General features: G+C 39.4%; 4 protein-coding genes across 7 annotated transcripts; 1 reads left to right on the plus strand and 3 right to left on the minus strand.

Annotated features, from left to right (window-relative positions):
* Positions 1 to 467: 467 nt before the first annotated feature.
* On the minus strand, positions 468 to 26,000 carry LOC120565679 (interferon-induced protein with tetratricopeptide repeats 1B-like). 2 transcript variants are annotated; one of them, XM_039811603.1, is made up of 3 exons: positions 25,893 to 26,000; positions 3,034 to 3,052; positions 468 to 2,221 (listed from the first exon to the last, which is right to left on the minus strand). In XM_039811603.1, the coding sequence occupies exons 2-3, from the start codon at positions 3,039 to 3,041 to the stop codon at positions 886 to 888; spliced, it is 1,344 nt and encodes a 447-aa protein (XP_039667537.1). In that variant the 5' UTR covers positions 3,042 to 3,052; positions 25,893 to 26,000; the 3' UTR covers positions 468 to 885. The 2 variants fall into 2 exon arrangements, with proteins under 2 accessions (XP_039667537.1, XP_039667536.1); XM_039811602.1 differs by lacking the exon at positions 25,893 to 26,000 and having other exon boundaries at positions 3,034 to 3,314.
* On the plus strand, positions 8,727 to 12,408 carry LOC120565681 (interferon-induced protein with tetratricopeptide repeats 1B-like). Its single transcript, XM_039811606.1, has 2 exons — positions 8,727 to 8,901; positions 10,259 to 12,408. The coding sequence occupies exons 1-2, from the start codon at positions 8,894 to 8,896 to the stop codon at positions 11,556 to 11,558; spliced, it is 1,308 nt and encodes a 435-aa protein (XP_039667540.1). The 5' UTR covers positions 8,727 to 8,893; the 3' UTR covers positions 11,559 to 12,408.
* Positions 14,456 to 22,896, minus strand: LOC120565682 (interferon-induced protein with tetratricopeptide repeats 2-like). Of its 3 annotated transcripts, none has more exons than XM_039811609.1 (2): positions 22,846 to 22,896; positions 14,456 to 16,165 (listed from the first exon to the last, which is right to left on the minus strand). In XM_039811609.1, the coding sequence occupies exons 1-2, from the start codon at positions 22,849 to 22,851 to the stop codon at positions 14,888 to 14,890; spliced, it is 1,284 nt and encodes a 427-aa protein (XP_039667543.1). In that variant the 5' UTR covers positions 22,852 to 22,896; the 3' UTR covers positions 14,456 to 14,887. The 3 variants fall into 3 exon arrangements, with proteins under 3 accessions (XP_039667543.1, XP_039667542.1, XP_039667541.1); XM_039811608.1 differs by lacking the exon at positions 22,846 to 22,896 and adding an exon at positions 17,600 to 17,734 and having other exon boundaries at positions 14,456 to 16,163; XM_039811607.1 differs by lacking the exon at positions 22,846 to 22,896 and adding an exon at positions 16,768 to 17,423 and having other exon boundaries at positions 14,456 to 16,163.
* On the minus strand, positions 23,295 to 25,974 carry LOC120565680 (interferon-induced protein with tetratricopeptide repeats 1-like). Its single transcript, XM_039811604.1, has 2 exons — positions 25,871 to 25,974; positions 23,295 to 25,229 (listed from the first exon to the last, which is right to left on the minus strand). Exons 1-2 carry the CDS (start codon positions 25,876 to 25,878, stop codon positions 23,921 to 23,923), a joined length of 1,317 nt encoding a protein of 438 aa, XP_039667538.1. The 5' UTR covers positions 25,879 to 25,974; the 3' UTR covers positions 23,295 to 23,920.
* Positions 26,001 to 26,608: the final 608 nt, after the last annotated feature.

Here is a 26,608-nt window from a genome sequence, read left to right on the forward strand (position 1 = left end):
AACTTGCCTTTTATTTTCCCTCCAGTAACGCTGCGAGACAACTCTCTTTTTTGAGACATGTATTGCTGTTTGAGCCCCTTCCATTTACTCTGGAGGACGTCCCACGGCTTGTCGTAACCTTTGTTGGCCATTTTCTTCGTGAGATCCTGATAAATGATGGCATTTCTTAGATTTTTGCTATCTAAAATAGCTGTTATATTTTGCTCGTGAATTAAATTCAAAAAGTCTCTCGTCTCCTCGTTCGTCCACTTACATCTTGTCTTTGTTGACACCCGTCATGTGTGCAAACAGAGTGGAAATACTGGGCGGAAATGAACTACAACTTCTTCTTCTTTGTTTTTGTGGCGGGTCGCAACCATGAAATTACCTAAAATTTTAATGATTTTTTTTTTTTTTTAAAAAAATTTTTGTATTATATCGATCAAGAGAAAATCCGATGAGACCGAAACCTATTTCCTTTGAGTCGATATTCATGAAATTCAATCGGATTTTACTGTTTCCATGAGGCATTTTTCATTCATCGCTTAATTCGGATAAAAACGTGTGGATAGAAACATAGCTAGAGAAGGGAGAAGATCAGGACAGATAAACAGTGGATGTTATTTAAAGGACCAGTGTTATTAAATGATTCAGCTTGTTTCATATATCTAGTGTACTATTGCTGACAGTTTTCCAGAATAAATGTAAAGGTTTTTAATATTTAACAGCCTAAAGGATACAGTTCAAAATATTCTATATTTTCTATGTTTTCTTTGTGATAACCATGAAAAGACCAAAACCAACAACCATTTGATCTTACATGTTCTGAATAAGGTGTTGCTGCTTCTGGACCAGCCGACCAACAGAAGGAAACAGGTTTTCCTGATGTGTGATCAATTCCTGGATTTAGAACCTGTGCTTTTTAAAACACTTTGGCTTTTGCAGGTTTGCCAGAAACTTCTCTATTTCTCTACTCACATTACTACTCTTGCCTCTGTCTCTAATATTCTTCAGAGTGTTGATGCTGCTCACTCGATAGGAGGATTGCTGCAGTATCGCTGCCGCCTTCATATGATATTGTATTGACTTTTGGTACTCCCTATAATGGCGGTATAAATGTGTTGCATAACTGTTGTAGAGCCTTTGTTTGTCTGCAGGTTCCAGATCTCTTTCTAGCAGTTTCCGGTATATCTGCTCAGCTTTAGCCTTGCTTTTTTTTGAGTTTGCATATATATTTGCAAGGTCTATTTCCTTCGCAAGTGAAGGATGAGGGTAAAGAGCAATCACCTCCTCATGGAGACTGATTGCTCTGTCTATCACACTTTGCTTTGGGCAACTGTCCCTGACATTAATGATTTTCCATTTGTAGCAGAGGGCAGCGCACCTCTTCAGATAACGCTCATCTGGATGGGTTTTCAGAGCCTGCTCTGCCAAATCAATGGACTCATCAATAGATAGATAATCACGGTAAACATTTAGTAATGGTTTAATACCACTGTAGCTGCTGACAGGATTTCTCAAAACCTTTCTGGCTAACTCACGTACTTCATCTTTGATTTCTTCTCCGTGGTCAGCACGTAGATTTAAGTAGTAGAGGGCAGCGAGGAACAAGTTCTTTGGATCCTGTTCCTTGGCCACTCTCATTTTCTCCAGAAGGTCAGCCTGCAGCACTGTGTCTCTGTGATCAGAAGTATACACTAACCCTAAGACGTAGCTGGTGTTCCACTCCACCATGTCCGGTTGCATCCTGATGGCTCTCTGGAAGTAATCTGCAGCCCGTTTCTCTTCTTTGCTGAACTTCATCAGGGTCCAGGCTTTCTCAGCGTAGATCTCTTGATGGAGCTCATCCTGGGATGGAGATGGGTATTTATTCATCAGGGCGTTGACCTTTGACAGGTAAGACTGACTCTCTGCTTGGTCTCCCAGGTGGTGGTGCAACCACGCCAGGTTCCCGTAGTTCACCACCAACCAGGGACCCTCATCTGCGTTTCTTATCTTGCTGAAGGCCTCTGCAGCCTTGTTGAAGAAACTCTGGGCGTCTTCGGTGAACCCCAGCTTGTACTGAAACAACACCCGCAGGTTGTAAATGTGACCCAGCCAGCTGTTTCCCTCCTCGGTGCCGATGTCCTCCAGGTGGTCCCTTAGATGTAAAGGTATGGGCTCGCTGGTCTCCAGATCCCAGGTGAAGTGGCACTGCAGGGCCTCCAGTTTGGACTCCAGTGTTGTTTGACTCTGAGCAGCACTGATGGAGAATAAAAATAATTATTGTAACATAACATCAGCAGGTTTAAACAATATGCTCTGAAGTCTGCTATGTTTGGCCTGTTTATCTTATGTGGAAGAAGGACGTGAGGAGCATTAATTAGACAGCAAGTAAAAGGAAAAATGGGGACGGTCCTTTCCCCAAAAACTCCCAAATAGGTGCTTTTTTTCTAGCATGAATTGCGACTCATATTGGCCTTTTTAGTGGCCGTCCCCTCTATTGGCCGCAGTAATTCCTCATAAGGAGGCAGGTGGGGGGGTGGACGAATGTAAACGAATGCAATACTGTCTGCTTTTTCTTAACTTGTTGTATGGTTTGGAGGACGTGTTGAAATCAATAAATGGACCACAGTGGTTCGGATCAAACATTCCTCCCAGTCACACAGTCTTCACCATTGTTGCACACATGAGCGTTAAATTACCCCAAAACTAGAGAGTCCTTAGGAAGTCCAAATGAGGAAATAACTATAAGCAGAGCCTTATCACACAGGAAACACATTACAGACCAAAAGCTATGTACAATAAAATGAAAGTACAATTAATTCATTAAACTAAAACTAAATTTATGTATTTAGAATTTCTCCAATTTCTCCACCATACGTATATTTCTGTTTTGTAATAATTGTTCAAGTAAATAAAAAAATTTAAAATCCCTGTGGATGGAATGAAAACATCAACATTGACTTGTAGGATCCATAATGTTAATATTTTGGGCTCTGGGGCTCAATAATAAGATGTTAAAGAAATCATAATGATTCTCTTCATATATTAAATGCAGCAGCAACTCCTCACCTCATCATTCAGCTGTTTCCTCGACTCAGTAGTTCTCTAAATATTCGGCTGGTTTCTGCTCTTGATGCTGCTTTGGGTAAGCTGGTATAAAGTTTGTGATGTCCAACTTCTGCTTTGCTGTAAATGATGAGATGTTGTTGAAGCCCGCAGCTTTAAATAGTCACGCTGAAGTCAGAACGGATGTCTGAGGCGGGGCGTTTGCATTTGTAGACAAGTGGTCCAACTTGTTAAGTTTGTTTTTTACTATCTCACCTTTACTTTCGTTTCCCAGGAATGGAAATGTCATATTATAATGTAAAACAAGTGGAGCAGTGTGCTTGATGGGTAACCTTACTGTTGGAACCATCAGTGGTGTTAAATCTGATTTTAACCAAAAGGCCTCAGATTAAACTGACCTCTGGATACAAGACACACATGTGCTCAGAGACAAGGGGACATGTGGCCAAGACAAAGGAATCTTGGCCTGTATGTAAACCCCAAAGCCTGGTTAATTCACACCTCTATGCGAAAGTGCCAGCCAGAAGGGAAACGCCTCACAACTGGCAGGAAGTCAAAGGACTACAAGATTGTAGTCTTCACACTATCAAGAGTTTTGAGTCTTCCTATTGGTTCAGCGGGACCATAAACACAGCATGCAGTCTTGACCTATAAATAAGCCTGATCACCCAAAATCCTGTTGTCTTCGCTTGCAACTCACGTTGCTAACAGGAGGCGCGCAAGCGCTTGTGCTCAACTTCTATTTTCTGGAGAAAGTGGATTTTATTTCGGAGGATCCTATGAAAAACGCACCAGTGTTTTTCATAACTGCACAGTGAAGGAAACAAACGTTTTCTTCTCAAAGTCGACCAAACTTCCCCCTTTGCTGCCGTTTGGAGGGGTTTCTCCGTGGCTGCTGACGCTAGGGAACCCGTTCTGTTTCATTTCTGGCGGAAATCTATGGACAAAAAAAAAAAACGGACTGAACACACCGTAAAAAGGCTGACGTCTGGGCAGAGATAAGTAGTGTGTTTATTAATGAGCAAAGGGTTCGCTACCATTGTTGCCATTAATGTGATCTGATTTAATCATGTACTGGTCCATATGTGATTATTAATCTGTTCTGTGAATGTATAATCGATCAATTATACCGTTGGTTTATGTTGTGTTAAGTAGCTGGTTTAAAACCGTAAGCGCTACCTGCTAAGTCACTCCTTTCATGGAGTTTAGTTACAGTCTGCGATAGAATCGCGAAAATCAGCTGTTAGTTACTGGAGTGGTTATAGTGACGTTTCCCTCAGCAAAACCAAAAGTCTCAGTCTGTCCTAACTAAGACCTGACCTGAGTGGCTGAGGGGAACTGGGTCATTATCGATAACTAAGATCAAAGTGCCTCTTTTCTTTACTCTTCTTCTCTTTCTCCTCTTACTAACACACACACACACACACACACACACACACACACGACACAGGCTAGCCGCGTAGCTCCCGAGCTAACGCTGTAGGCTAGCTTCACACGTGGAATCTGCTTACGTTCGTACAGAGCTAACACAGGAACTAGCTACCATACCGGCTAAGCGTGCGCGTTGCCTAGCAACCCCCCGGCTTCTTCAGCCCCGGCCCGTGCACCCAGCACCTCTACCGCCCTCTTGAGGTTAAATAGTTTGTGCAGCTCACAGGAGTAGCCATTTTTGGAGTTGTTTTAGGTGTTAGAATTACACTTCAACACCGCCCCCTCCTTTTTCACTCACTCTCTCTCTCACACACACACACACACACACAGACACAGACGTGTCCATGCTGCTTTGTTTTTGCTTTGTTTTTGGTTGTGATATTGTAAAAAGGTATATGAGTTTATTATTGAAGGATTATTGTTTAGCTACTCATAATTGTGAAGTTAATAAATCTTGTTATGCTTAATTAGCAGTTGCTTGTGATTATTTGTGTACTTGTTGTAATAATTGCTGGTCGAACGGGTCGCGCTCGAAATCACCCCTTCCTTTAATTCCTTTTAAAGGATTTTTACAGAAATGAGACTGTTCCACAGTTTGATTATTGGTCCCTGACAAGCAGGGTGGTGCCCCGTTTTGATTGTTTGTCGATTTGATACAAATCGACAATCATTAATATTGATAAAACATCTTTGATAATTTGCCAATGATCAAATCTGTACCCTACGTGAATCCTACATTACTTTATTTTGTGAATTGAAATGATGTTGCTGTGAATTAACTTTTATATTGATTGCTGTGATTTTCCCTTATCGTTTCCTTTGATGTTGCTGGATTATTGTGTCGGACAATTGATCGTACTGTTTCCCTCTTTCACAAACTGCAACAACAAACACTAATTGACACACCTGTAGAACCCTATTCACATCAGCAATCTAATTTGCCAGTTGCTCAGACCACTCCCCATAAAAGGATGCTAGATCCTAGAGAGAGAGAGAGAGAGAGAGAGAGAGAGAGAGAGAGATCTGGACGGATGGACAGTTGCTGCAGGCTGGACTGGACTTGGGTATTGTTTAACCCTGGGGCAGAACATTGGACAATTCACGTTTTTTTCTTCATTATCTCACTTTTTTTTAGAAGAGCAGATGTCTTATTTAAAACAGAAAATAATAAAATACTATTTTTATATATTTCTTGTGTCCTTCCCTCTGTGCTGGTGTGGCTGGGAATCCGAACCTAAAATAACTTAAAATTAACAGACTTTCAATCTGTTACAGAAACGTAGAAACACATGAAAAAAGCATGACTCACTTTGTCATAATATATTTTCTCTTAAGTTGATTTTAAATGTTCTTCTTCTTGAAGCTCTATTATGATGCCACAGTGAAATATTCAAACCCAAGAAGCCAGCAGGGTTGCCAGTAGGCTACTGTTTTAGTTTGCTTACTGTTAGTCAATCAATCAAACTTTATTTACTGTTTGGTTAATTCACACTTACATACACAAAAGCTTCAATTATTCTTCATCTGTTCACATATAAACTTGGAGATATTGTTATACAGTTGTGTGTGTTTAATGTTAATCGTGTTCACTTAAAAGTTGAAAGCAAAAAAAAACTATTTAGCAGCAGCTTTTCAAAGTTGTAGTTTGATTGATGTCCATCACCGTCCTGAATGTAGGGTACAAGAATATATAGTTACCACCAAAAACCATAAAGAGGATTTCTTAGTTCATATAATGTATATTTAATAGTATCGTGTAGGCTATATATGGCGATCGTATTCAGGTTATACATCAAATTAACTATTACATTAACAACTTTATTTTTCCAGAAGTATATATAAGGAAACTGAATGTCAGACCCATCAGCAGATGAATGTGAAACAGTCTATTTGGGCAGACGTGTTCCGGGACCTCCCTACATAGTTGGAGATCTCAATGTTAAACCCAAAGTTACAGCCTTCTGTCAGACAAACTCTTTACACTTAATACTAGACCAATGTCAAAGACTGTTGTTCCCATCAGTCACTTAGACACAAAAACATTTTGTTTTTGCAAAATTGAGGAAGTTTTTTTATTTATTTTTTTTAATTTTGCCATTTCCATCATTTTCTAATTTTTATTTTATTTTTTATTTAACCTTTATTTAACCAGGTAGGCCATTGAGAACAGGCTCTCATTTGCAAATTGGCCAAGAAAAGCATACGGCGTGCAGGACAACATACAGTTTCACATTCAATAAATTACAGGAATACAGAATACAACAGGCTACATAAAGGGCAGATTAAGTAGGCTTTACAAAGCAGGCGCAAAGAGAGCTGTAACTAAGTTGATGGATATGCGAAAGTGATATGGTAATAACACGATAAACATGAATAGACAGTCTATATCACTGCTGAGATGTAGTAAAGAGTCAAAAATACAGTAAGTGCAAATTATGATTTAAATTGTGGACTAGTTAGTGATGTAGATCAGTTATAACACAATATATACAGACAGACTATATAAATGCTGAAATATAGTAAAGAGTCAATATACAGTTTACAGTTACAGGTTGTGGTCTGGATCAGTGGTTCCCAACCTGGGGTCACATGGGGTGCGCAAGTCTTTATCTGGTTTGAGGCTGAGGTAAAAAAAAAAATATTTGCACATGTTAAACAAATCATGATAATTCACTAGAATATATAATGTATACAAAAGTCTGTATAAAAACTATATATTTTGTTCTCGTTTAAAATTGTAGGCAGGCTACTTAGTAGGCCAAACCTCCGGGACCTCTTAACCTGGGAGTGGTGGGTGTTATAGGGGGCTCTGGTCACAAAACATATGGCCCTGTGATAGAGAACATCTAGTGAGTTCAGGAGAGAGTTTGAGGCAGTTCTCTAAATGACATCACTGAAATCGAGAATTGGTAAAATTGTCATTTTCACCAAGGCGAGTTTGGCAGCACGAGTGAAGGAGGCCCTGTTGTGGAATAGGAAACCAATCCTAGACTTAACTTTAGATTGAAAGTGGTTTATGTGTTGCCGGAAGGAGAGGGAACTGTCTAACCAGACACCTAAGTATTTGTACACCGCCATATTTTCTAATTCCAACCCATCGAGCGTGGTAATGGGCAGGGGTGGGCAGCGATACTTCAAAATGTGCATAAAAATACATTGATGGAAACATGACTTGTGTCAGATCAAAGCAAGTGCCTTGCAGTGGAAGGTGGTAAAATATGTGGACAATTTATTAAAGGGAAAATTCCCACACTATTTGAAAGTACATTTGAGAAGCGTGCACAAGGAGGCTAACCTAGCTTACCATAACAAGGTAAAGAGAACGCAAAGCCTCCTTTACCCGAAACAGAAGCTAACCCCGGTACAGGGCATGGATGTATGTCGATTTAAATAAAAACAAATGAAAAGTGCATTTTTAAAGAATCTGGGTCTGAAGAAAACATGGCATTAGGCCTAGACTGAATGACATGCCTGTCTGAAATCATGGAGTGTGCCATCTTCAACCAGAGGTGGGTTCAAACTTTGCTGAGCTGCACTTTCATCTTTTAGCATTGCTTTGAGGCTTTTGCAGTATTGGGATATAGTGATAGTGCCTCTTCTGCCCTCTATCATTGTACCCAAGTGAGATTTTAACAGACTGAACATAGTTAAAGTGTGTCTTGTAATATTGCAGCCTTCGATGGTGCGTAGTTAAAGGACCATATGCATCCAAGGCCTCGTGCATTGGGCTCTGCTAAAATGCACTGTTTCCAAGACGTGTTAATGTCTCTGTTGGAATACCATACTGTTCAAGGTCTCGAGATTAAGAGGTCTCGAGAGTACATCCATTGTGTATTCATGCTGCTCAAAGTGTCCACGAAGATCTCTGCATGCACTGGTTCTCTGAACTCGCTTTTGTACAAAGCACTGTGTTACACTGATGTGTATGAAATGTGCAATAGAAATAAAGTTTGATTGATTGACTAACAGTAACCAAACTAAAACAGTAGCCTACAGGCAACCCTGTTGGCATATTGGGTCTAAATATTTCACTGTGGCATCATAATAAAGCTTCAAGAAGAAGGAACATTTAAAATCAACTTAAGAGAAAATATATTATGACAAAGTGTGTCATGCTTTTTTCCAAGTGTGTTTCTAAGTTTCCATTCCTGGGAAATGTCAAGGTGAGATAGTAAAAAAGAAAGTTAACATTGCAAGCGCCACGCCTCAGACATCCGCTCCGACTTCAGCGAGACTATTTAAAGCTGCGTGCTTCAACAAGTATTAGTATTACAAGTTTAGATGTGACTTCTGTTGCTGGGAAATGAGCATCAAGCCGTGTTGAGACAGCACTGAAGACTTTATATGCAAAAGCCACACCTCAGACTTTTCTCTTCAAAGCAGCATCAGGTGCAAATCTAACTCATATTTAGGTCGAGGAGGAAACAGCTGAATGATGAGGTGAGTGGCTGAATAATGAGAATCATTATAATTTAGGTTATTATAAGCTATTACTGAATCCCAGAGCTCCACATATTATGGATATGACAATGTTTTTAATGTGTTTGTTGTTCTTTTCATTTCTTCCATTTTCCCGCTAAGCCAGGGTCATATGTATTTACTTAAAAAAAAAATAAATAAATAACTGCCATGAATATAACAGTGGCTTATGCTGTCTGTCTGTCACTAACAAACGTCCTGTGTTTAGTTGAGATCTGAATGTATATAGGCCTATTAGAGACCGTCTTCTGCTTGTGAGATGCGTCTGCGTCTCTGCCGCCGCCATCTTGGGACGGACATCTGACCCGTTCTGATCATCACGACTTACAGAAAAAGTCTTTTGTGCGACGTTAGTGCTGATTTTGTATTTTCATCAGAAAGGAAGGCCAACACTTTGCAACATGGAATAACATTTCACAGATGAAAAAGGGGTTTTACAATATTTTACTGTTACGAACGAAGAGGTAGGCCTAGCCTAACCTAACGTTAATCCTTCTTTTAAGATAACATAAAGTTAAGTGACTGTCCTGATACTGAATTAAGCTAATGCTAGCTTGTGTCAGATAAAGTAGCCCATTTAAAAAAAATTTAAGTAATTAGTAAGATGCTGTAAATGATGCTATCAGCTCTGGGCTGAACTTTAGTCCCTGGAGTCACTCCCCACAGAACCCCATGTTAAAAAATCACAGCTGAAGTAAACATGTTTACAGCCTGGTACAAAAACGGTTTTGGTGTCTCTAAAGCTAATACCATCTTTCATAACTTTATGAGTGTGAATGTTTATATAAGTCACCAATTTAAATAATATTGACGGTTAAAGTTGCATACTGTTAATGTCTACACAAGATAAGGTATTTTGGTTCGAAAACTCACACTTTTACACACAAGTATCCTGTATCATCAGTAGGCCTACATGGAGGCAATAGGCATTAGTAGCAAAACAAACTGCTTGAAAATCTGTTGTAAATTTTAATTTTAATCATGGATAGAACTCCTGCCTCGATAGACGTATACATACATTAGAAGACGCGGCTTGTCAATCCCATGGCGGTCACGTTGATGTATTTCTCCAATGAACAGCAGCATCCAATGTTGTATCTAAACATATAGAGTATATATGATTTAAATGAAGGCACAGTTCAGGGTGTGGTCTGATCAAGGGCGCCAGAAGTAGGGAAGGAGCCATTTCTATCTTCCTTCCTTCCTTCCCTCCTCCTTCCTCCACATGAAATGAACAGGGATTATCCAAACACTTAAAGCTTAGACTAAAGCATATTAAATCAACTTACGGTTATAGTGTTTTTTTATTCTCCATCAGTGCTGCTCAGAGTCAAACAACACTGGAGTCCAAACTGGAGGCCCTGCAGTGCCACTTCACCTGGGATCTGGACCCCAGCAAGTCCATGCTGTTACGTCGCGAGGAAAAGTTCGAAGACATCGGCACCGAGGAGGGGAACAGCTGGCTGGGTCACATTTACAACCTGCGGGGGTTCGTTCAGTACAAGCTGGGGTTCACCGAAGACGCCCAGAGTTTCTTCAACAAGGCTGCAGAGGCCTTCAGCAAGATAAGAAACGCAGATGAGGGTCCCTGGTTGGTGGTGAACTACGGGAACCTGGCGTGGCTGCACCACCACCTGGGAGACCAAGCAGAGAGTCAGGCTTACCTGTCAAAGGTCAACGCCCTGATGAATAAATACCCATCTCCATCCCAGGACCAGCTCCATCCAGAGATCTACGCTGAGAAAGGCTGGACCCTGATGAAGTTCAGCAGAGAGCAAAAGAAAGAGGCTGCAGATTACTTCCAGAGAGCCATCAGGATGCAGCCGGACATGGTGGAGTGGAACAGCTGCTACGTCTTTGGGTTAGTGTATACTTGTGATCACAGCGACACAGGGCAGGTGGCTGACCTTCTGGAGAAAATGAGAATCGCCAAGGAACAGGATCCAGAGAACATGTTCCTCGCTGTTCTCTACCTTGAGCAATGTGCAAAGAAAGGAGAGATAATCAAAGAAGAAGCACGTGAGTTAGCCAGGAAGGTTTTGAGAAATCCTGTCAGCAGCTACAGTGGTATTATACAATTACTATATGTTTACAGATACCATGTTTCTATTGATGAGGCCATTGATTTGGCAGAGGAGGCTCTGAGAACCCATCCAGATGAGCGTTATCTGAAGAGATGTGCTGCACTCTGCTACAAATGGAAGATCATGTATGTCAGGGACAGTCGCCCAAATCCAAGCGTGATAGACAGAGCAATCAGTCTCCATAAAGAGGTGATTGCTCTCTACCCTCATTCTTCACTTGCAAAGAAAATAGAACTCGCAAGTATATACGCAAAGTTAAATTACAGACAGGTTGAAGCTGAGCAGATGTACCAGGAACTGCTAGAAAGTGATCTGGAACCTGCAGACAAACAGATGATTTACAACATCTATGCAAAACATTTATTCTACGACCGACAGTACGACAGATCAACACGAAATCACATGAATGCAGCAGCGATAACGCATCAATCCTTCTATCGTGAGAACAGCATCACAACTCTGAAGAAGAACAGAGGCAGGAGCCACATGTGGAGAGAAGTAGAGGTCTTCCTGGCAAACCTGCAAGAGCCATAGTGTTTTTAACAGCACTGGTTCTAAATCCAGAAATGTATTACACATCAGGAAACCCTGTTTTCTTCTGTTGTTTGTCTGGGCAGCAACACTCCTTCAAAGGCGTCACAGGATTACTTTGCTTCCATTGGCTCTTAAGAGACAACAATGTTAATATGGAGGATAGTTTTACTCAGAATTTAAATTAAAAAGGGAAAAAGGCACTGACACAATACTCAAAACATGTTTCAACTCATTGTTGGTTTTTGTCTTTTCTTGTTATTGCAAAGATGAGATGTATCCTTAAAAGGCAGGTTTTTACACTTTGCCCGAGCCAACTTTTCATGTTTGTTTCAAACAAAGTGTGTTGATTGGCTATTGACTATGTTATGTGGTCATCTGTTAAGTAACAACTAATAGACTATTAGGTTGCCTCCATAGACATTTATAATAATAATGGACAAATAGTCCGGGCCTGAAGATTGAAGCCAATGCGGAGATGCCTTAAAGCATGGAAGACAAAGGCTGTTTAAAATTAAAAAAATTGTACATTTTTCCTGATAAACGTCAGCAGTAAAATTAATATTGAGCAGAATTGAGTTTAGGATAGTGGTCCGGCCCTCCACAACAGTCCCTGTTTCTCATGTGGCCCCTTGGGAAAATGAATTGCCCACCCCCGCTAGATATATGACAAGCTGAATCATTTAATAACACGGGTCCTTTAAATATCATCCACTGTGGACATGTCATTACATGATTAATTCAACGATTTTGATCAGATGGTTTTCTTTACCGCAGTGTAACATAATAACATAATACTCTCTTGTTAAAATTGGCTTTGCTTTAAGAAAAATAAATGGTTGGTAAAATGTCAGTTACAATATTAATTCAAATAGATTTTGATCAGATGTTTTTGTTAACTTAACTGATTATTATATTCTTGTTGTGTTGAATGTTTTCATTTTGAAGTTTAAATAAGTACATAATACTCTGTGTATGAAGTTTGCTTTGCAGTAAGAAAAATAAACAGTTGTTAATGTAATAGTTATTTTGATAAACCTGAATATGATCGCCATTTGTAGCCTACACAATACTATTAAATATACATTATATGAACTAAGAAATTCTCTTTTTGTTGGTAACTATAGAAGAAATTCATGTTTTCTATACAATCTTGCACACAACTTTACACAGGACGGTGATGGACGTTAATCAAACTATAACTTTTGAAAGCTGCTGCCAAATTGTTTGTTTAATTTTTTTAACTTTCAACTTTTCAGTCAACCCGATGAGCATCTAACAAATACAACTGTTTATTAATATCTCCAAGGTGACAGGTTACATATGATTAAATTGATATTTTGTGTGTAAAAGAAGTGTTTTTCAGTTAAACTGGACCCTGTCAGTGTGAGGTGGTAACAAACAGTAACCTGGTTACACCGGTAGGTGGCAGCAGATCATCATACAAATTTTAAGACCATTATAGTTTTTCTCAGTGGCTTTGGTACATTTCTCGAATCCTCCTCGACATTTGCAAAACAGTAAGTGCATTTCTCAAAACAATTCATACAAATAGCAAAACACCATGGATTACCTGCAAAAGTTAATGTCTTGCTCAAAATCCTTAATTCATCTATCAAAAGTAAATATCTGTGTCAATGAACATGTCAGTGCCATCAGAATGACAAGTCCTTGTGTCATTGTGTACAGATAAGACAGTCAAATTGCTTAGTCATGTTCTCAATATAGCAGTGTACACTGGAGGGATGTTCTGCTGTAAACTATGGCTAACGTTTTGATGACAATTATTGTAAATTGTAGGTTACACCGTAGTGTATGTGGGAGTTTGATGAGTAAGACACTGGACAAGATTCACATTTACGCTTTTACTGTTTGTACTGTAATTTGTTGACAGACCATGTCATTGTGATACAGAAAGGAAAAGACAGCACTGCATAGCACAAAGAAAAAAACAAACAAACAAAAAAAAAGTAGAAATGTGAAAATACCCGGAACAACCATTCCTATCCCATATGGTTCTTATGCAATGTAAATGTTTTTCACATCTCCAGTACATAGGACGGATCTTAGCTACGACCACATGGCAACGGGAGATATTTGTAGCTACGAGACGTTAGCCAGCTAAGGTTATGCTAGCAAGATCAATGACATCAATGACATTGTGTATGGTTGACAATCATTAAATATAATCTGACAGTATGTTTAACAACAAGACAAGCCAGCTTTCTCAGCCATGTCTGTGTCTACGAATCAATATGAAGACTATCATGAAGAAATGACCCGCCATTTAGAGAGTTGAAAAGAGATGAACACTAACTAACCCTAACAAGTTCAGAGGAGGCATGTAGAGTGGTGTAGAGTGTTTGTAGCTTGTGTGTTAGCGCCATCCTGTGTTGGTCAGAGGACGAGGCACTGAAGGACTACACTCAGTGTTGGAAATGAGATATTCAGTTGATGTAGCACATTCATTTTGAATGTAAATGTCAAACGGTCTGTTTCATCGGAACTACTTGGCACTGTAGCCAATATGAATTGAGTATTCACTCCGACCACATTATCACTGTCAATGGGATAGATAGATAGATAGATAGATAGATAGATAGATAGATAGATAGATAGATAGATAGATAGATAGATAGATAGATAGATAGATAGATAGATAGATAGATAGATAGATAGATAGATATTTTGGGGGAACACAAAATATATTAGGGCTTAAACAAATTTTTTGCTTCTCTCAGAGTTTCCAATTTTAATGTTGGCAGCAGCTTTTAAAGTTTTACTTTTAGTTTGATTAAAGGCCATCTTCGTCCTGTGTGCAGTACTGCAAACCTACTGAGTAGAGTCCATTCATTTCTTGTAGGCCTACAGGAACTACCAACAACAAAACACTTAAAAGATTTCTTAGTGTACATATTTATTGTATTGTGTACAACTGAGACACAGGTTGACAATCAGTTGCATCTACCGACATTATTTAGGTTATACAATCAAAGTAACTATTACATTACCATTCAGTTTGATTTTTCTTACAGCAAATCAAATTTCCTTAAGACAGTAGTTCTTATTATAATTTCAAATACAATGCAAAGGAAAAATGATTCAACCCAACAGGAATATAATAGAAAGACCACATATGCTATATTTAAATTAATTGTGTAATTGACTGACTCAGGTATAAGTTTCTCACTTCCATGTTTTATTTTGAGAATCTTGTTCACAATTGCCACAAATCTTTCCTGGAAGTAATCACATTAACAAATACGTGCAGTTTTATTTCAGGTAATGCTTTATATTTTTTTCTGGATTTAGAACCAGTGCTGTTAAAAACACTATGGCTCTTGCAGGTTTTCCAGAAACTCTTCTATTTCTCTACACATGTGGCCTTTGTCTTTCATCTTCTTCAGAGTTGCGATGCTGTTACAGCGATAAGGGGATTGAACCGGTATTGCTGCTACTTTCATGTTATACTGTATTGACCTTTGGTATTCCTGTCGATTACAGTTTAAATATTTTGCATAGCAGTTATAAACCATCTGTTTGTCTGCAGGTTCCAGATCACTTTCTAGCATTTCAAGGTATATCTGCTCAGCTTTGTCCTGACTGTGGTTTGACATTGCGTATATTTCTGCAAGATCTGTTTTTCTAAAAAATGAAGAATGAGGGTAAAGAGAAATCACCTCCTCGATGAGAATGATTGCTCTGTCTATCAAGCCTTGATCTGGGCGACTCTCCCTGAAGATTTTCCATTGGTAGAGGAGTGCAACGCATTTCTTCAGGTAACGCTCATCTGGATGTTTTCCCAGAGCCTCCTCTGCCAAATCAATGGCTTCATCCATAGATACATAGATACTGTAAAGCCGTAGTAATGGTCTAACACCACTGTAGAGGCCAAAAGGATTTCTCAAAACCTTTCTGGCTAACTCACGTGCTTCATCTTCGATTTCTTCTCCGTGGTCAGCACGTAGAGTTAAGTAGTGAGCAGCGAGGTACAAGTTCTCTGGATCCTGTTCTTTGGCGATTCTCATAATCTCCAAGATGTCAACCTCCTGCTCTGTGTAATCAGAGGCATACACTAGTGCTCGGGCATGGCTGCTGTTCCACTCCACCATGCCCGGCTGCATCCTGATGGCTCTCTGGAAGTAATCTGCAGCCAGAATTTTGACAATTTTGAAATTCAACAGAGTCCAGCCTTTCTCAGCGTAGATCTCTGGATGGAGCTCGTCCTGGGATGGAGATGGGTATTTATTCATCAGGGCGTTGACCTTTGACAGGTAAGCCTGACTCTCTGCTTGGTCTCCCAGGTGGTGGTGCAGCCACGCCAGGTTCCCGTAGTTCACCACCAACCAGGGACCCTCATCTGCGTTTCTTATCTTGCTGAAGGCCTCTGCAGCCTTGTTGAAGAAACTCTGGGCGTCTTCGGTGAACCCCAGCTTGTACTGAATGAACCCCCGCAGGTTGTAAATGTGACCCAGCCAGCTGTTCCCCTCCTCAGTGCCGATGTCCTCCAGCTTGTCTTTGTAATGTAAAAGTATGGGCTTGCTCATCTCCAGATCCCAGGTGAAGTGGCACTGCAGGGCCTCCAGTTTGGAATCCAGTGTTGTTTCACTGATGGAAAAATAATACTATAATAGTAAGTTAATTTAACGTGATCTATTCTAAACTTTGAGTGTTTGGATAATCACACTGTTCATTTCATGTGGAGGAAGAAGGGGCGAAGGAAGGAGGAGAGAAATGGTCCCTTTCCTACTTCTGGTGCCCTAACTCGGGCCACACCTGTGGACTTTGGTCACTGCAACTTGTATGGTTGTGATGCTATCTGTTAGTGACCAAACCTGGTCACAGACAGATAGACAGATGAAGGCAAAGTACTCAAACCACCTCTATAATAGTTCCTCCTACAGTGAGTGTCTAAGGGGTGTGGTGGAAGTTTCTTAATCAGCAGGAGTAGAAGGTATAAAGTTAAAGATTGAAACAAATAAAGACAGTTTGAGAATGAAACCAAAGTTTGGTCTTTTGAGTATTTAATATGTATCTGCAGATACAGGAACAAAACAGTTACACAAAGAACATGTAGTTTCTTTGTGGAAGTGTGTTCAACTAGGCGAAGTTTAAACCCTGAGTTATATACCATTATCAGTTATGGCACCTCCTTCTCTTCACATTCTTACCTGAAGCAGTTGGTCAGAAAAAGTGACTAAACACTAAACACCTGTTTATCTGGCTCCTGGGGAAAGTGAACATCCTTGGGACGACACACTCTATGGTTGTTTATGGTTTAGCTTTAAACCTTATCTGAAGAAGGAAGGCACAGAACAGAAAATGGTTTAGGACATGAGTGACCTTACACTGGTAACTATCGGGTAACTCATGGAGCCCCTAGCATATGTCTACTACAGACTTTGCGTCTCCAGTTATGTAAAGTCAACACAAAAAAGAACTCTCCCCTGTATTAAGAGAAGAGGAAAAGTAACATAGTCATGAATATAAAAGAAATCATGCTGAAATGTAATTTTCCCATTACAGGGGCACGTTAATTTAAACTGAAAAGGAGCCAGGGCCATCACACTCCCTTTTTAATAGTCTACCACAAGTTTTCAGCACGTCGCTGCTGAACCAAACGGGAGAAAAAATGATCAAAGTTTGTTTCACACCGAGAAAACATTTTGTTCAACCTGGAAACCGTAGCAAAACGTTGTGCACCGTTTTGAGACTGAACGTGCCCCAGGACACAAAACCTAGGATGGAAAGGCATGTCCTGCAATACTCTGCCTCTGATTGGCTTACCCTGATATTCTTACCCTAACTCTAACCAATCTCACGCCTACTGACTAAACCTAACCAATCCAAATAACGAAGGCAACAAATATTAGCCAATCAGAGGCAGAGTAGGGAGGAACGTTCTTTTGCCATCCTAGGATATGCAAATTCGCCTCCAGGAACACATCTTTAAAAAAATAATTGAGGAAAATAAAGAGGGTAGGACAGATGGAGAAATGAGGAAAGTGGGTTGTAAGAGACAACTTTTGACATGGAAGACTCACCTCATCATTCAGCTGTTTCCTCCACTCAGTAGTTCTCTAAATATGAGTCAGTTTGGTTCTTGACATTACTTTGAAGACAAAGTCTGAGGTGTGGCTTGGCTTGTTTGTTTCCCAGGAATGGAAGTCACACCCGGAAATGAAACTAAAACATGACTCATCACATTGTCGGATTATTTGATGTTCAGTTGATTTAAAGCTATAGAACTAGTTTTGTTGGGTTGTTCTTTTTTATTCTTGTTTGTTTTGCATTTGGCTCATTATGAAGAAAATTTAACTCACAAATGTATATGCACAGTTAAACTACGGCTAGGAAAAAGCATAGAAGATATACCAAGAACTGCTAGAAAATGATCTGGAACCTGCAGACAAACAGATACTCAGAGTTCCATGCAAAATATTTATACCTAAATCTTGAGGAGTACCAGAGTTGTAGAAAAATAGAGGAGTTTCTGGCAAACCTTTAAGAGCCATAGTGTTTTTAAAATCACTGCTTCTAAATCCAGATTAAATGTAAGTACATACATTACATTATATTGATTACATACATCAGGAAAAGCTGATCCTTCTGTTGGTCTGCTGGTCCAGAAGCAGCAACAACTTATTCAGAACATGTACGATCAACACATTGTTGGTTTTGGTCTTTATCATAAAGATATGTATCATATAAAGACAACTGTCTGCACATTAGTACAGTTAATACAAGACAAAGGCTGTTATGTGTGTGTTTTTATGTTTGCACCATAGAGTAGCACTTTTCATTTTGTTGTATGTCATTACAATTACGTTAATTCTGATTCAAAATAAAAATAACTTTAACATGACTCTGAAACCTGTCAGCAGTAGTACACTAGATCTGTTTCAAACAAGCTGAATCATTTAATAACACTGGTCCTTTAAATAAGATCCACTGTGGACAGGTTCAGATGTCATCACATGATTAATTAAAATAGATTTTGATCACATGGTGTCTTTTCCAAACTTAAATGTTTATTATATTCCTGTTGCGTTGAATGATTTAATGTTTAAGTTTAAATAAGTACATTATACTCTGTGTATGAAGTTTGCTTTGCTGTAAGAAATATAAACAGTTTTTAATGTAATAGTTAATTTGATGTATAACCTGAATATGATCGCCATTTGTAGCCTACACGATAACTATAGAAGAAATTCATGTTTTCTACACAATCTTGCAGAACTTCACACAGGACGATGATGGACATTAACCAAACTACACATTTTCAAAAAGCTGCAGGCAAATCATTTTTTTAACTTTCAACTTTTCAGTCAACCAACAAATGCAACTGTATATTAATATCTCCAAGGTGACAGGTAAACGGGAGAAATGTGATTAAATAGAGATGTTGTGTCTAATAGAAGGGTTTTTCAGTGAAACTGAACCCTGTCAGTGTGAAGTGGTAACAAACAGTAATCTGATTACACCGGTAGGTGGCAGCAGAACCTCATTAAATGCAGCGCTGTATATTAGAGAGAGTTTGGCCAACTCAAATCATGGCCGCCATATTGGATACCAACGTCAGATGACTCTACAGTGTAACCCTATGGGGCAGATATGCTATCTTGAAATAAATTGCTTATTTTCACCATAAACAGGCATATACATGTTATTATCAACATTTGTCAATATGTACAAGGCCCTTACGGAAATATTCCAGTGTATTTTACCTTCTATATCGTAAATGGGCCTCTAAAAAATGCCCATGTAGTGAGTGACCACTTCGCCTAACAAGTCTCTGAGCAGTGTTTACCTTCCTAATGTCCGCTAGCATACAGGCTAACTATAGCTAGCTAACTAACTCCAAAGGCAGTCGTAATATTTAACTAGCAGGCTAGGCTAATGCTGGTGCCCTGACGTTAGCAAACGTTGGTGTATCGTTAGCTAGCTGTCTAAACTGTATTATTATTAACATAATAAAGACACCTGGACTCGGTTGAGACCAAAAGCCATATGACTATGGCAAGATCACAAGAATTTAGGTACATGGAGTGTTAGCGAAAAAGCTAACACTAGCATAAGGCATGGCTAACTTCATTCATTTCTATAGCAGTGTTTGAACATTTTTGACAGCATGGTACACATTAACGAGGGTATTACTATATTTGTCCTATGTAATTTGTTCTTATAAGTTGAAGAGAGAAATTGACATTTACCTCACACAATAATGAGTAGTCACTTGCTCTCCAGTTAGCTCTTTTCACATTCAGCTCCCTTACTTTTCATCTTTTTGGTTCATGGGGGAACTTGTGAAATCTTTTAGCGCTTCCCTTTCTTTCATTGCAGACAAACACGCAACAGTTGGGCATTTTTTTCATGTCATTTTTTTTTATAATTTATAAAAAAAATTCCTCTATTCAATGCACTATGTCAATGGGAATCAGATGAATGTTGGTATCAGAAATGGAGTCCACGAAAACACATGACCACCTCGGAACCAATCGCATAACGGGAGAACATTTGATTCCCTAGTTGGCCAAACTCTCTCTAATATACAGCTCTGATAAAATGTCTAAGTCTAATAACTTATAGGCATATTTTTATGCGTTTTACAGTCTAAATGTAAAGTATTTTTTTCAAACAAGACATCCGTTTCCCCTAGTAACACCCGAAGGTTTGACTAATACCCGGAACAATCATTCTTATCCCATATGGTTCTTATGCAATGTAAATGTTGTTCACTTCTCCAGTAAATAGGACGGATCTTAGAAATGACCACATGGCAACGAGAGATATTTCTAGCTAAAGTAATGCTAGCAAGATTTAAAGTCAAAGACATTGTGTATGGTTGACAATCATTAAATATAATCTGACAGTATGTTTAACAACAAGACAAGGCAGCTTTCTCAGCCATGTCTGTGTCCACAAATCAATATGAAGACTATCATGAAGAAATGACCCGCCATGTTTACTGTCGGCCGCAGCCTGAAGTAGAGAGATGAACACTAACTAACCCTAACAAGTTCAGAGGAGGCATGTTGAGGGTTGTAGAGTGTTACTTACTTCTTGTAGCTTGTGTGTTAGCACCATCCGGTGTTGGTCAGAGGACGAGGCACTGAAGGACTACTCAGTGTTGGAAATGAGATATTCAGTTTTTCCCCCCATTTGATGTAGCGCATTGATTTGGAATGTAAATGTCAAACGGTCTGTTTCACCAGAACTACTTGGCACGGCAGGCAATCTGAATTGAGTATTCAATCAGACCATATAATCACTGTCAATGGGTATGATAGAGTGATTGAATGATTTATAGATAGATAGATACATAGATAGATAGATAGATATTTTCAAGAAATGTATTAATAAATCCTTCTGAAATCCCTACTTGAGCTTTTTGGGGGAACACAAAATATATTAGGGCCTAAACATGTTTTGCTTCTCTCAAAGTTTCCAATTTTAATGTTGGCAGCAGCTTTTAAAGTTTTACTTTTAGTTTGATTAAAGGCCATCTTCGTCCTGTGTGCAGTACTGCAAGCCTACTGAGTAGAGTCCATTCATTTCTTGTAGGCCTACAGGAACTACCAACAACAAAACACTTAAAAGATTTCTTAGTGTACATATTTATTGTATTGTGTACAACTGAGACACAGATTGACAATCAGTTGCATCTACCGACATTATTCAGGTTATACAATCAAAGTAACTATTACATTACCATTCAGTTTGATTTTTCTTACCGCAAAGCAAATTTCCTTAAGACAGTAGTATGTTCTTATTATAACTTAAAATACAATGCAAAGGAAAAACAATTCAACCCAATAGGAATATAATAAAAAGGACCACATATGATATAATTAAAATTAATTGTGTATTTGACTGACACAGGTATAAGTTTCTCACTTCCATGTTTTATTTTTGGAAAAACCAACTGCTGAAGTTAGTCGTGCAAAACCTTTCTTTTTAGTAAAGTGTAGAGCCCCTGGTGATACTTTGAGCAAAGTTTATATATTATAATATTCACATTGAGGCTTAACTCTTGCAGAAATGCAACCTACTGTGTTTTTTGTGAATGTACCCGAGTCAAACTTTCGTTTAAAAGCATAATTAGGACGGAAGCGCCACTTTTTTAAGATTGACCGTATTTTCGGTCACGGTCGGCTCACGCCTACTGCCTAAACTTAACCAATCCAGAGTAGGGCGGGACATTCCTTTGCCATCCTAGGCTATGCAAATGTGCCACTAGGAACACATAAAAAGAAGATTTAGGAAAATAAAGAGGGTAGGACAGATGGAGAAATGAGGAAAGTGGGTTGTAAGCAGGGCTGGACTGGGACAAAAAATGGGCCCTGGCATTTTTGGCCCAGGCGGCCCACACCCGCTGTGATTGGTCAGACACATTCCCTGCAGACAGTCCTCTTAAAGTATGCGTGCATTCTATGATATGAGTTGCCTAGTGTTCAGCGTTCATGTGATCGTTTTGGATCCTTCAAGAGGGGTGTCAAGATTTACCTGTTGGTCTTACACTTAAATAATTAATTCATTCTTGGAATTATGATTTGTATATTTATGGTATTTTTATATATATTTTTATTATTGATATTTGATAATGTATTGTCATTATTGTTATTATTACTATTTTGCTTAATATTGGCTTAGCAACTTTAAATTTAATTGTAAGATTCATATTTTGTCGCTTTGGACAAAAGTGTCAGCTAAATACAATAACCATATAACCCTTCCCAAAAGCTACACTAAAGCTGAGAGTAGTATATGCCCTGGAAAAGAGCACCAATACAAGAGAAGCTAATTAAGCCATTCAAGGAACACTGATGCTTATATCAACACTGATTTTATAGATCACACAGACTTTTCAGCTAACAGGCTAACCGCTAGCATTTTCAATGTAAGCTTAAGCTGTTACCTGACAGCCACTAACTTTAATGTTACAGCCAAACTGCTTGTTGTCGTTATGACGTGCCACACGCGCACGCGCGCACACACACACACAGCCTCCCTCCCTTCCTGAGAGTCTCTGTTAATTTGCCTACTCCTTACCACATAGTCCTCTACTCTTCCATATTTTCCTCCCTCTCTCCCGTGGCCCTCTCATGGTCACTCACCTCCACCTCGGCTTCTTCCCTGTCATGAAGTTGTTTTTGCTTCTCTGTATAGCCAGGAATGTGTCTGACCAATCACAGCGGGTGTGGGCCGCCTGGGCCAAAAATGCCAGGGCCGATTTTTTGTCCCAGTCCAGCCCTGGTAAGAGACAACTTTTGACAGGGAAGACTCTACTCATCATTCAGCTGTTTCCTCCACTCAGTAGTTCTCTAAAAATCAGTCAGTTTGGTTCTTGACGTTACTTTAAAGAGAAAGTCCGAGGTGGGGCATTTGTCGAGTCTTGTGCTTGGCGTTCGTATCCCAGGATTGAAGTCACACCCAGAAAACATGACTCATCACATTTTGTGATTATTTGGTCTTCAGTTTACTTAAAGCACAAACTAGTTTTGTTTGTTTTGCACTTTGGTTAGTCATTTTTTTCACCTTTTCAGATATCGACTTGTAGATATTGTTGTACAGTTGTAGGATATAAACATAGGTTTGGCAGCAGTTTTTAAAAAGTTGCAGTTTGATAACGTCCATCATCGTCCTGATTGTGTAGAATACATAAATGTCTTGTATAGTTACCATCAAAACACAACAAACACACAGAACAAGGATTTGTTAGTTCACATAATGTATATTTAATACTATTGTGTGTGCACAAATGGCGATCATATTCAGGTTATACATCAAATTAACTATTACTTTACCAACCTTTTTTTTTCTTACAGCAAAGCAAACTTCATACAGAGTATCATGTTGTTATATAAGCTTAAAATACAGTGCAAAGGAAAAACTATTCAACACAACAGGACTATAATAAACACCATGGTTAAGGAGGATGACATTTGATCAAAATCTATTTAAATTAATCATGTAATGACATTTGAACGTGTCCAGAGAGGATGTTATTTAAATGACCTGTGTTATTAAATGTTTCAGCGTGTTTCATATATCTAGTGTACTACTGCTGACAGTTTTCCAGAATAAATGGAAAGGTTTTTATTATTTAACAGCCTTTGTCTTCCATAAAGTGTAAAAACCTGCCTCTAAAAGATACAATTCAGAATATTCTATATTTTCTTTGTGATAACCATGAAAAGACCGAAACCAACAACCATTTGATTGTACATGTTCTGAATAAGGTGTTGCTGCTTCTGGACCAGCAGACCAACAGAAGGAGACAGGTTTTCCTGATGTATAATAAATATAATGTAACGTATGTACCTACATTTAATCTGGATTAAGAACCAGTGCTTTTAAAAACACTATAATGGCTCTTGCAAGTTTTCCAGAAACTCCTCTATTTCTCTACACATGTGGCTCCTGCCTCTGTCTCTAATCTTCTCCAGAGTTGTGATGCTGTTCCATCGATAAAAGGATTGCTGCGGTATCGCTACAGCCTTCATGTTATATTGTATTGACCTTTGGTAATCCCTACAATTGAGGTATAAATATTTTGCATAGCTGTTGTAGAGCATCTGTTTGTCTGCAGGTTCCAGATCTCTTTCTAGCAGTTCCTGGTATATCTGCTCAGCTTCGGCCTGGCCGTAATTTAACTGTGCATATATACTTGTGAGTTCTATATTCTTCATAAGGAAAGAATGAGGGTAGAGAGCAATCACCTCTTTATGAAGACTAATTGCTCTGTCTATCTCGCTTGGATTTGGGCGACTGTCCCTGACATTAATGATTTTCCATTTGTAGCAGAGGGCAGCGCATCTCTTCAGATAACGCTCATCTGGATTGGTTCCCAGAGCCTCCTCTGCCAAATCAATGGCCTCATCAATAGAAAAATAGTAATTGTAAACCTTTAGTAATGGTTTAATACCACTGTAGCTGCTGACAGGATTCTTCAACACCTTTGTGGCTAACGCACGTGCTTCTTCTTCAATACTTTCTCCTTTCTGAGCACATTGATGAAGGTAGTGAACAGCGAGGTACAAGTTTTCTGGATCCTGTTCCTTGGCGATTCTCATTTTCTCCAGAAGGTCAGCCTTCAGCTTTTTGTTTTGCCTGAAAGAGCCCACTAACCCTAAGACGTAGCTGGTGTTCCACTCCACCATGTCCGGCTGCATCCTGATGGCTCTCTGGAAGTAACCTGCAGCCTGTTTCTTTTGCTCTCTGCTGAACTTCATCAGGGTCCAGGCTTTCTCAGCGTAGATCTCTGGATGGAGCTGGTCCTGGGATGGAGATGGGTATTTATTCATCAGGGCGTTGACCTTTGACAGGTAAGCCTGACTCTCTGCTTGGTCTCCCAGGTGGTGGTGCAGCCACGCCAGGTTCCCGTAGTTCACCACCAACCAGGGACCCTCATCTGCGTTTCTTATCTTGCTGAAGGCCTCTGCAGCCTTGTTGAAGAAACTCTGGGCGTCTTCGGTGAACCCCAGCTTGTACTGAACGAACCCCCGCAGGTTGTAAATGTGACCCAGCCAGCTGTTCCCCTCCTCGGTGCCGATGTCTTCGAACTTTTCCTTTCGACGTAACAGTATGGACTTGCTGGGGTCCAGATCCCAGGTGAAGTGGCACTGCAGGGCCTCCAGTTTGGACTCCAGTGTTGTTTGACTGTGAGCAGCACTGATGGAGAATAAAAATAACATCAACAGTAAGTTAATATGATATGTTATACAGGCTAGGCTAGGCCTACCTCTTTGTTCGTAACAGTAAAATATTATAAAACCCCTTTTTCATCTGTGAAATGTTATTCCATGTTGCAAAGTTTTGGCGTTCCTTTCTGATGAAAATACAAAATCAGCACTAATTTCTCAATAAAGACTTTTTCTGTAAGTCGTAATGATCAGAACGGGTCAGATGTCCGTCCCAAGATGGCGGCGGCAGAGACGCAGACGCATCTCACAAGCAGAAGGCGGTCTCTAATAGGCCTATATACATTCAGATCTCAACTAAACACAGGATGTTTGTGAGTGACAGACAGACAGACAGACAGACAGCATAAGCCACCGTTATATTCATGGCAGTGTAGGAAAATAAATCGATCATTAGCCTAGGCTATTTGTTTTTTAGTTTTTTAAAGTAGGCTAAATGCATGAAAATGGAAGAAATGAAAAGAACAAGAAACAGAAGAGAGAAAAAGTAAGAATAAAGAAAGAAAGGAGGGACTCAAAACATGGTTATATCCATAATATGTCGAGCTCTGGGATTCAGTAATAACTTACAATAACCTAAATTATAGCGATTCTCATTATATAGCCACTCACCTCATCATTCAGCTGTTTCCTCCTCGACCTAAATATGAGTTAGATTTGCGCCTGATGCTGCTTCAAAGAGAAAAGTCCGAGTTGTGGCATTTGCATATCATGTCAACTCTTCAGTTGTGTTTTAACGCGACTTGACTTTCGTTTTCCAGGAACGAAAGTCACATCCGGGAAAAAAGAAAAAACTAAAACATGACTCCTCCCACTGTGTGATTATTTACTCTTATGTAGATTTCAGGTTAGAAAAAGTTGTTTCTTCTCCTTGAAACTAGGCTATATATATGCAGTTATAAGCTATATTTAGTTTATGTGGACACTTTGAACATTTACAAAAGAAAATGGACGAAATAGAATCCACACACACAGCAGCCTACAACATTTTCAGATATAAATCAGATATTGGAGGCATAAAGGCTACGTGATGGACTGAACAAATAGACTATAAAGCAATGAAAACAATCTGCAAAGCCTTTCATATTTTTTTCTTTATTTTGTGTATGTATGTATATATATGTGTGTGTATGTATGTATAAGACAGAACACATCAAATGGAAATATTAAGACGTCATGTTCATTAGCCTACTTTAAACACGTGTTTAGTCGGCCCTACATGTGGAGCATCTTCTGTCTGCAGGTGAGCTGGGACAGCGGTTACCTAGGAGACGCCTGCATGATGACGTTCTGCTGCCACCGGTGTAATCAGATTACTGTTTGTTACCACTTCACACTGACAGGGGTCAG

This window comes from Perca fluviatilis, chromosome 9 (assembly GCF_010015445.1).
Source record: "Perca fluviatilis chromosome 9, GENO_Pfluv_1.0, whole genome shotgun sequence".
Lineage (NCBI taxonomy): Eukaryota > Metazoa > Chordata > Actinopteri > Perciformes > Percidae > Perca > Perca fluviatilis.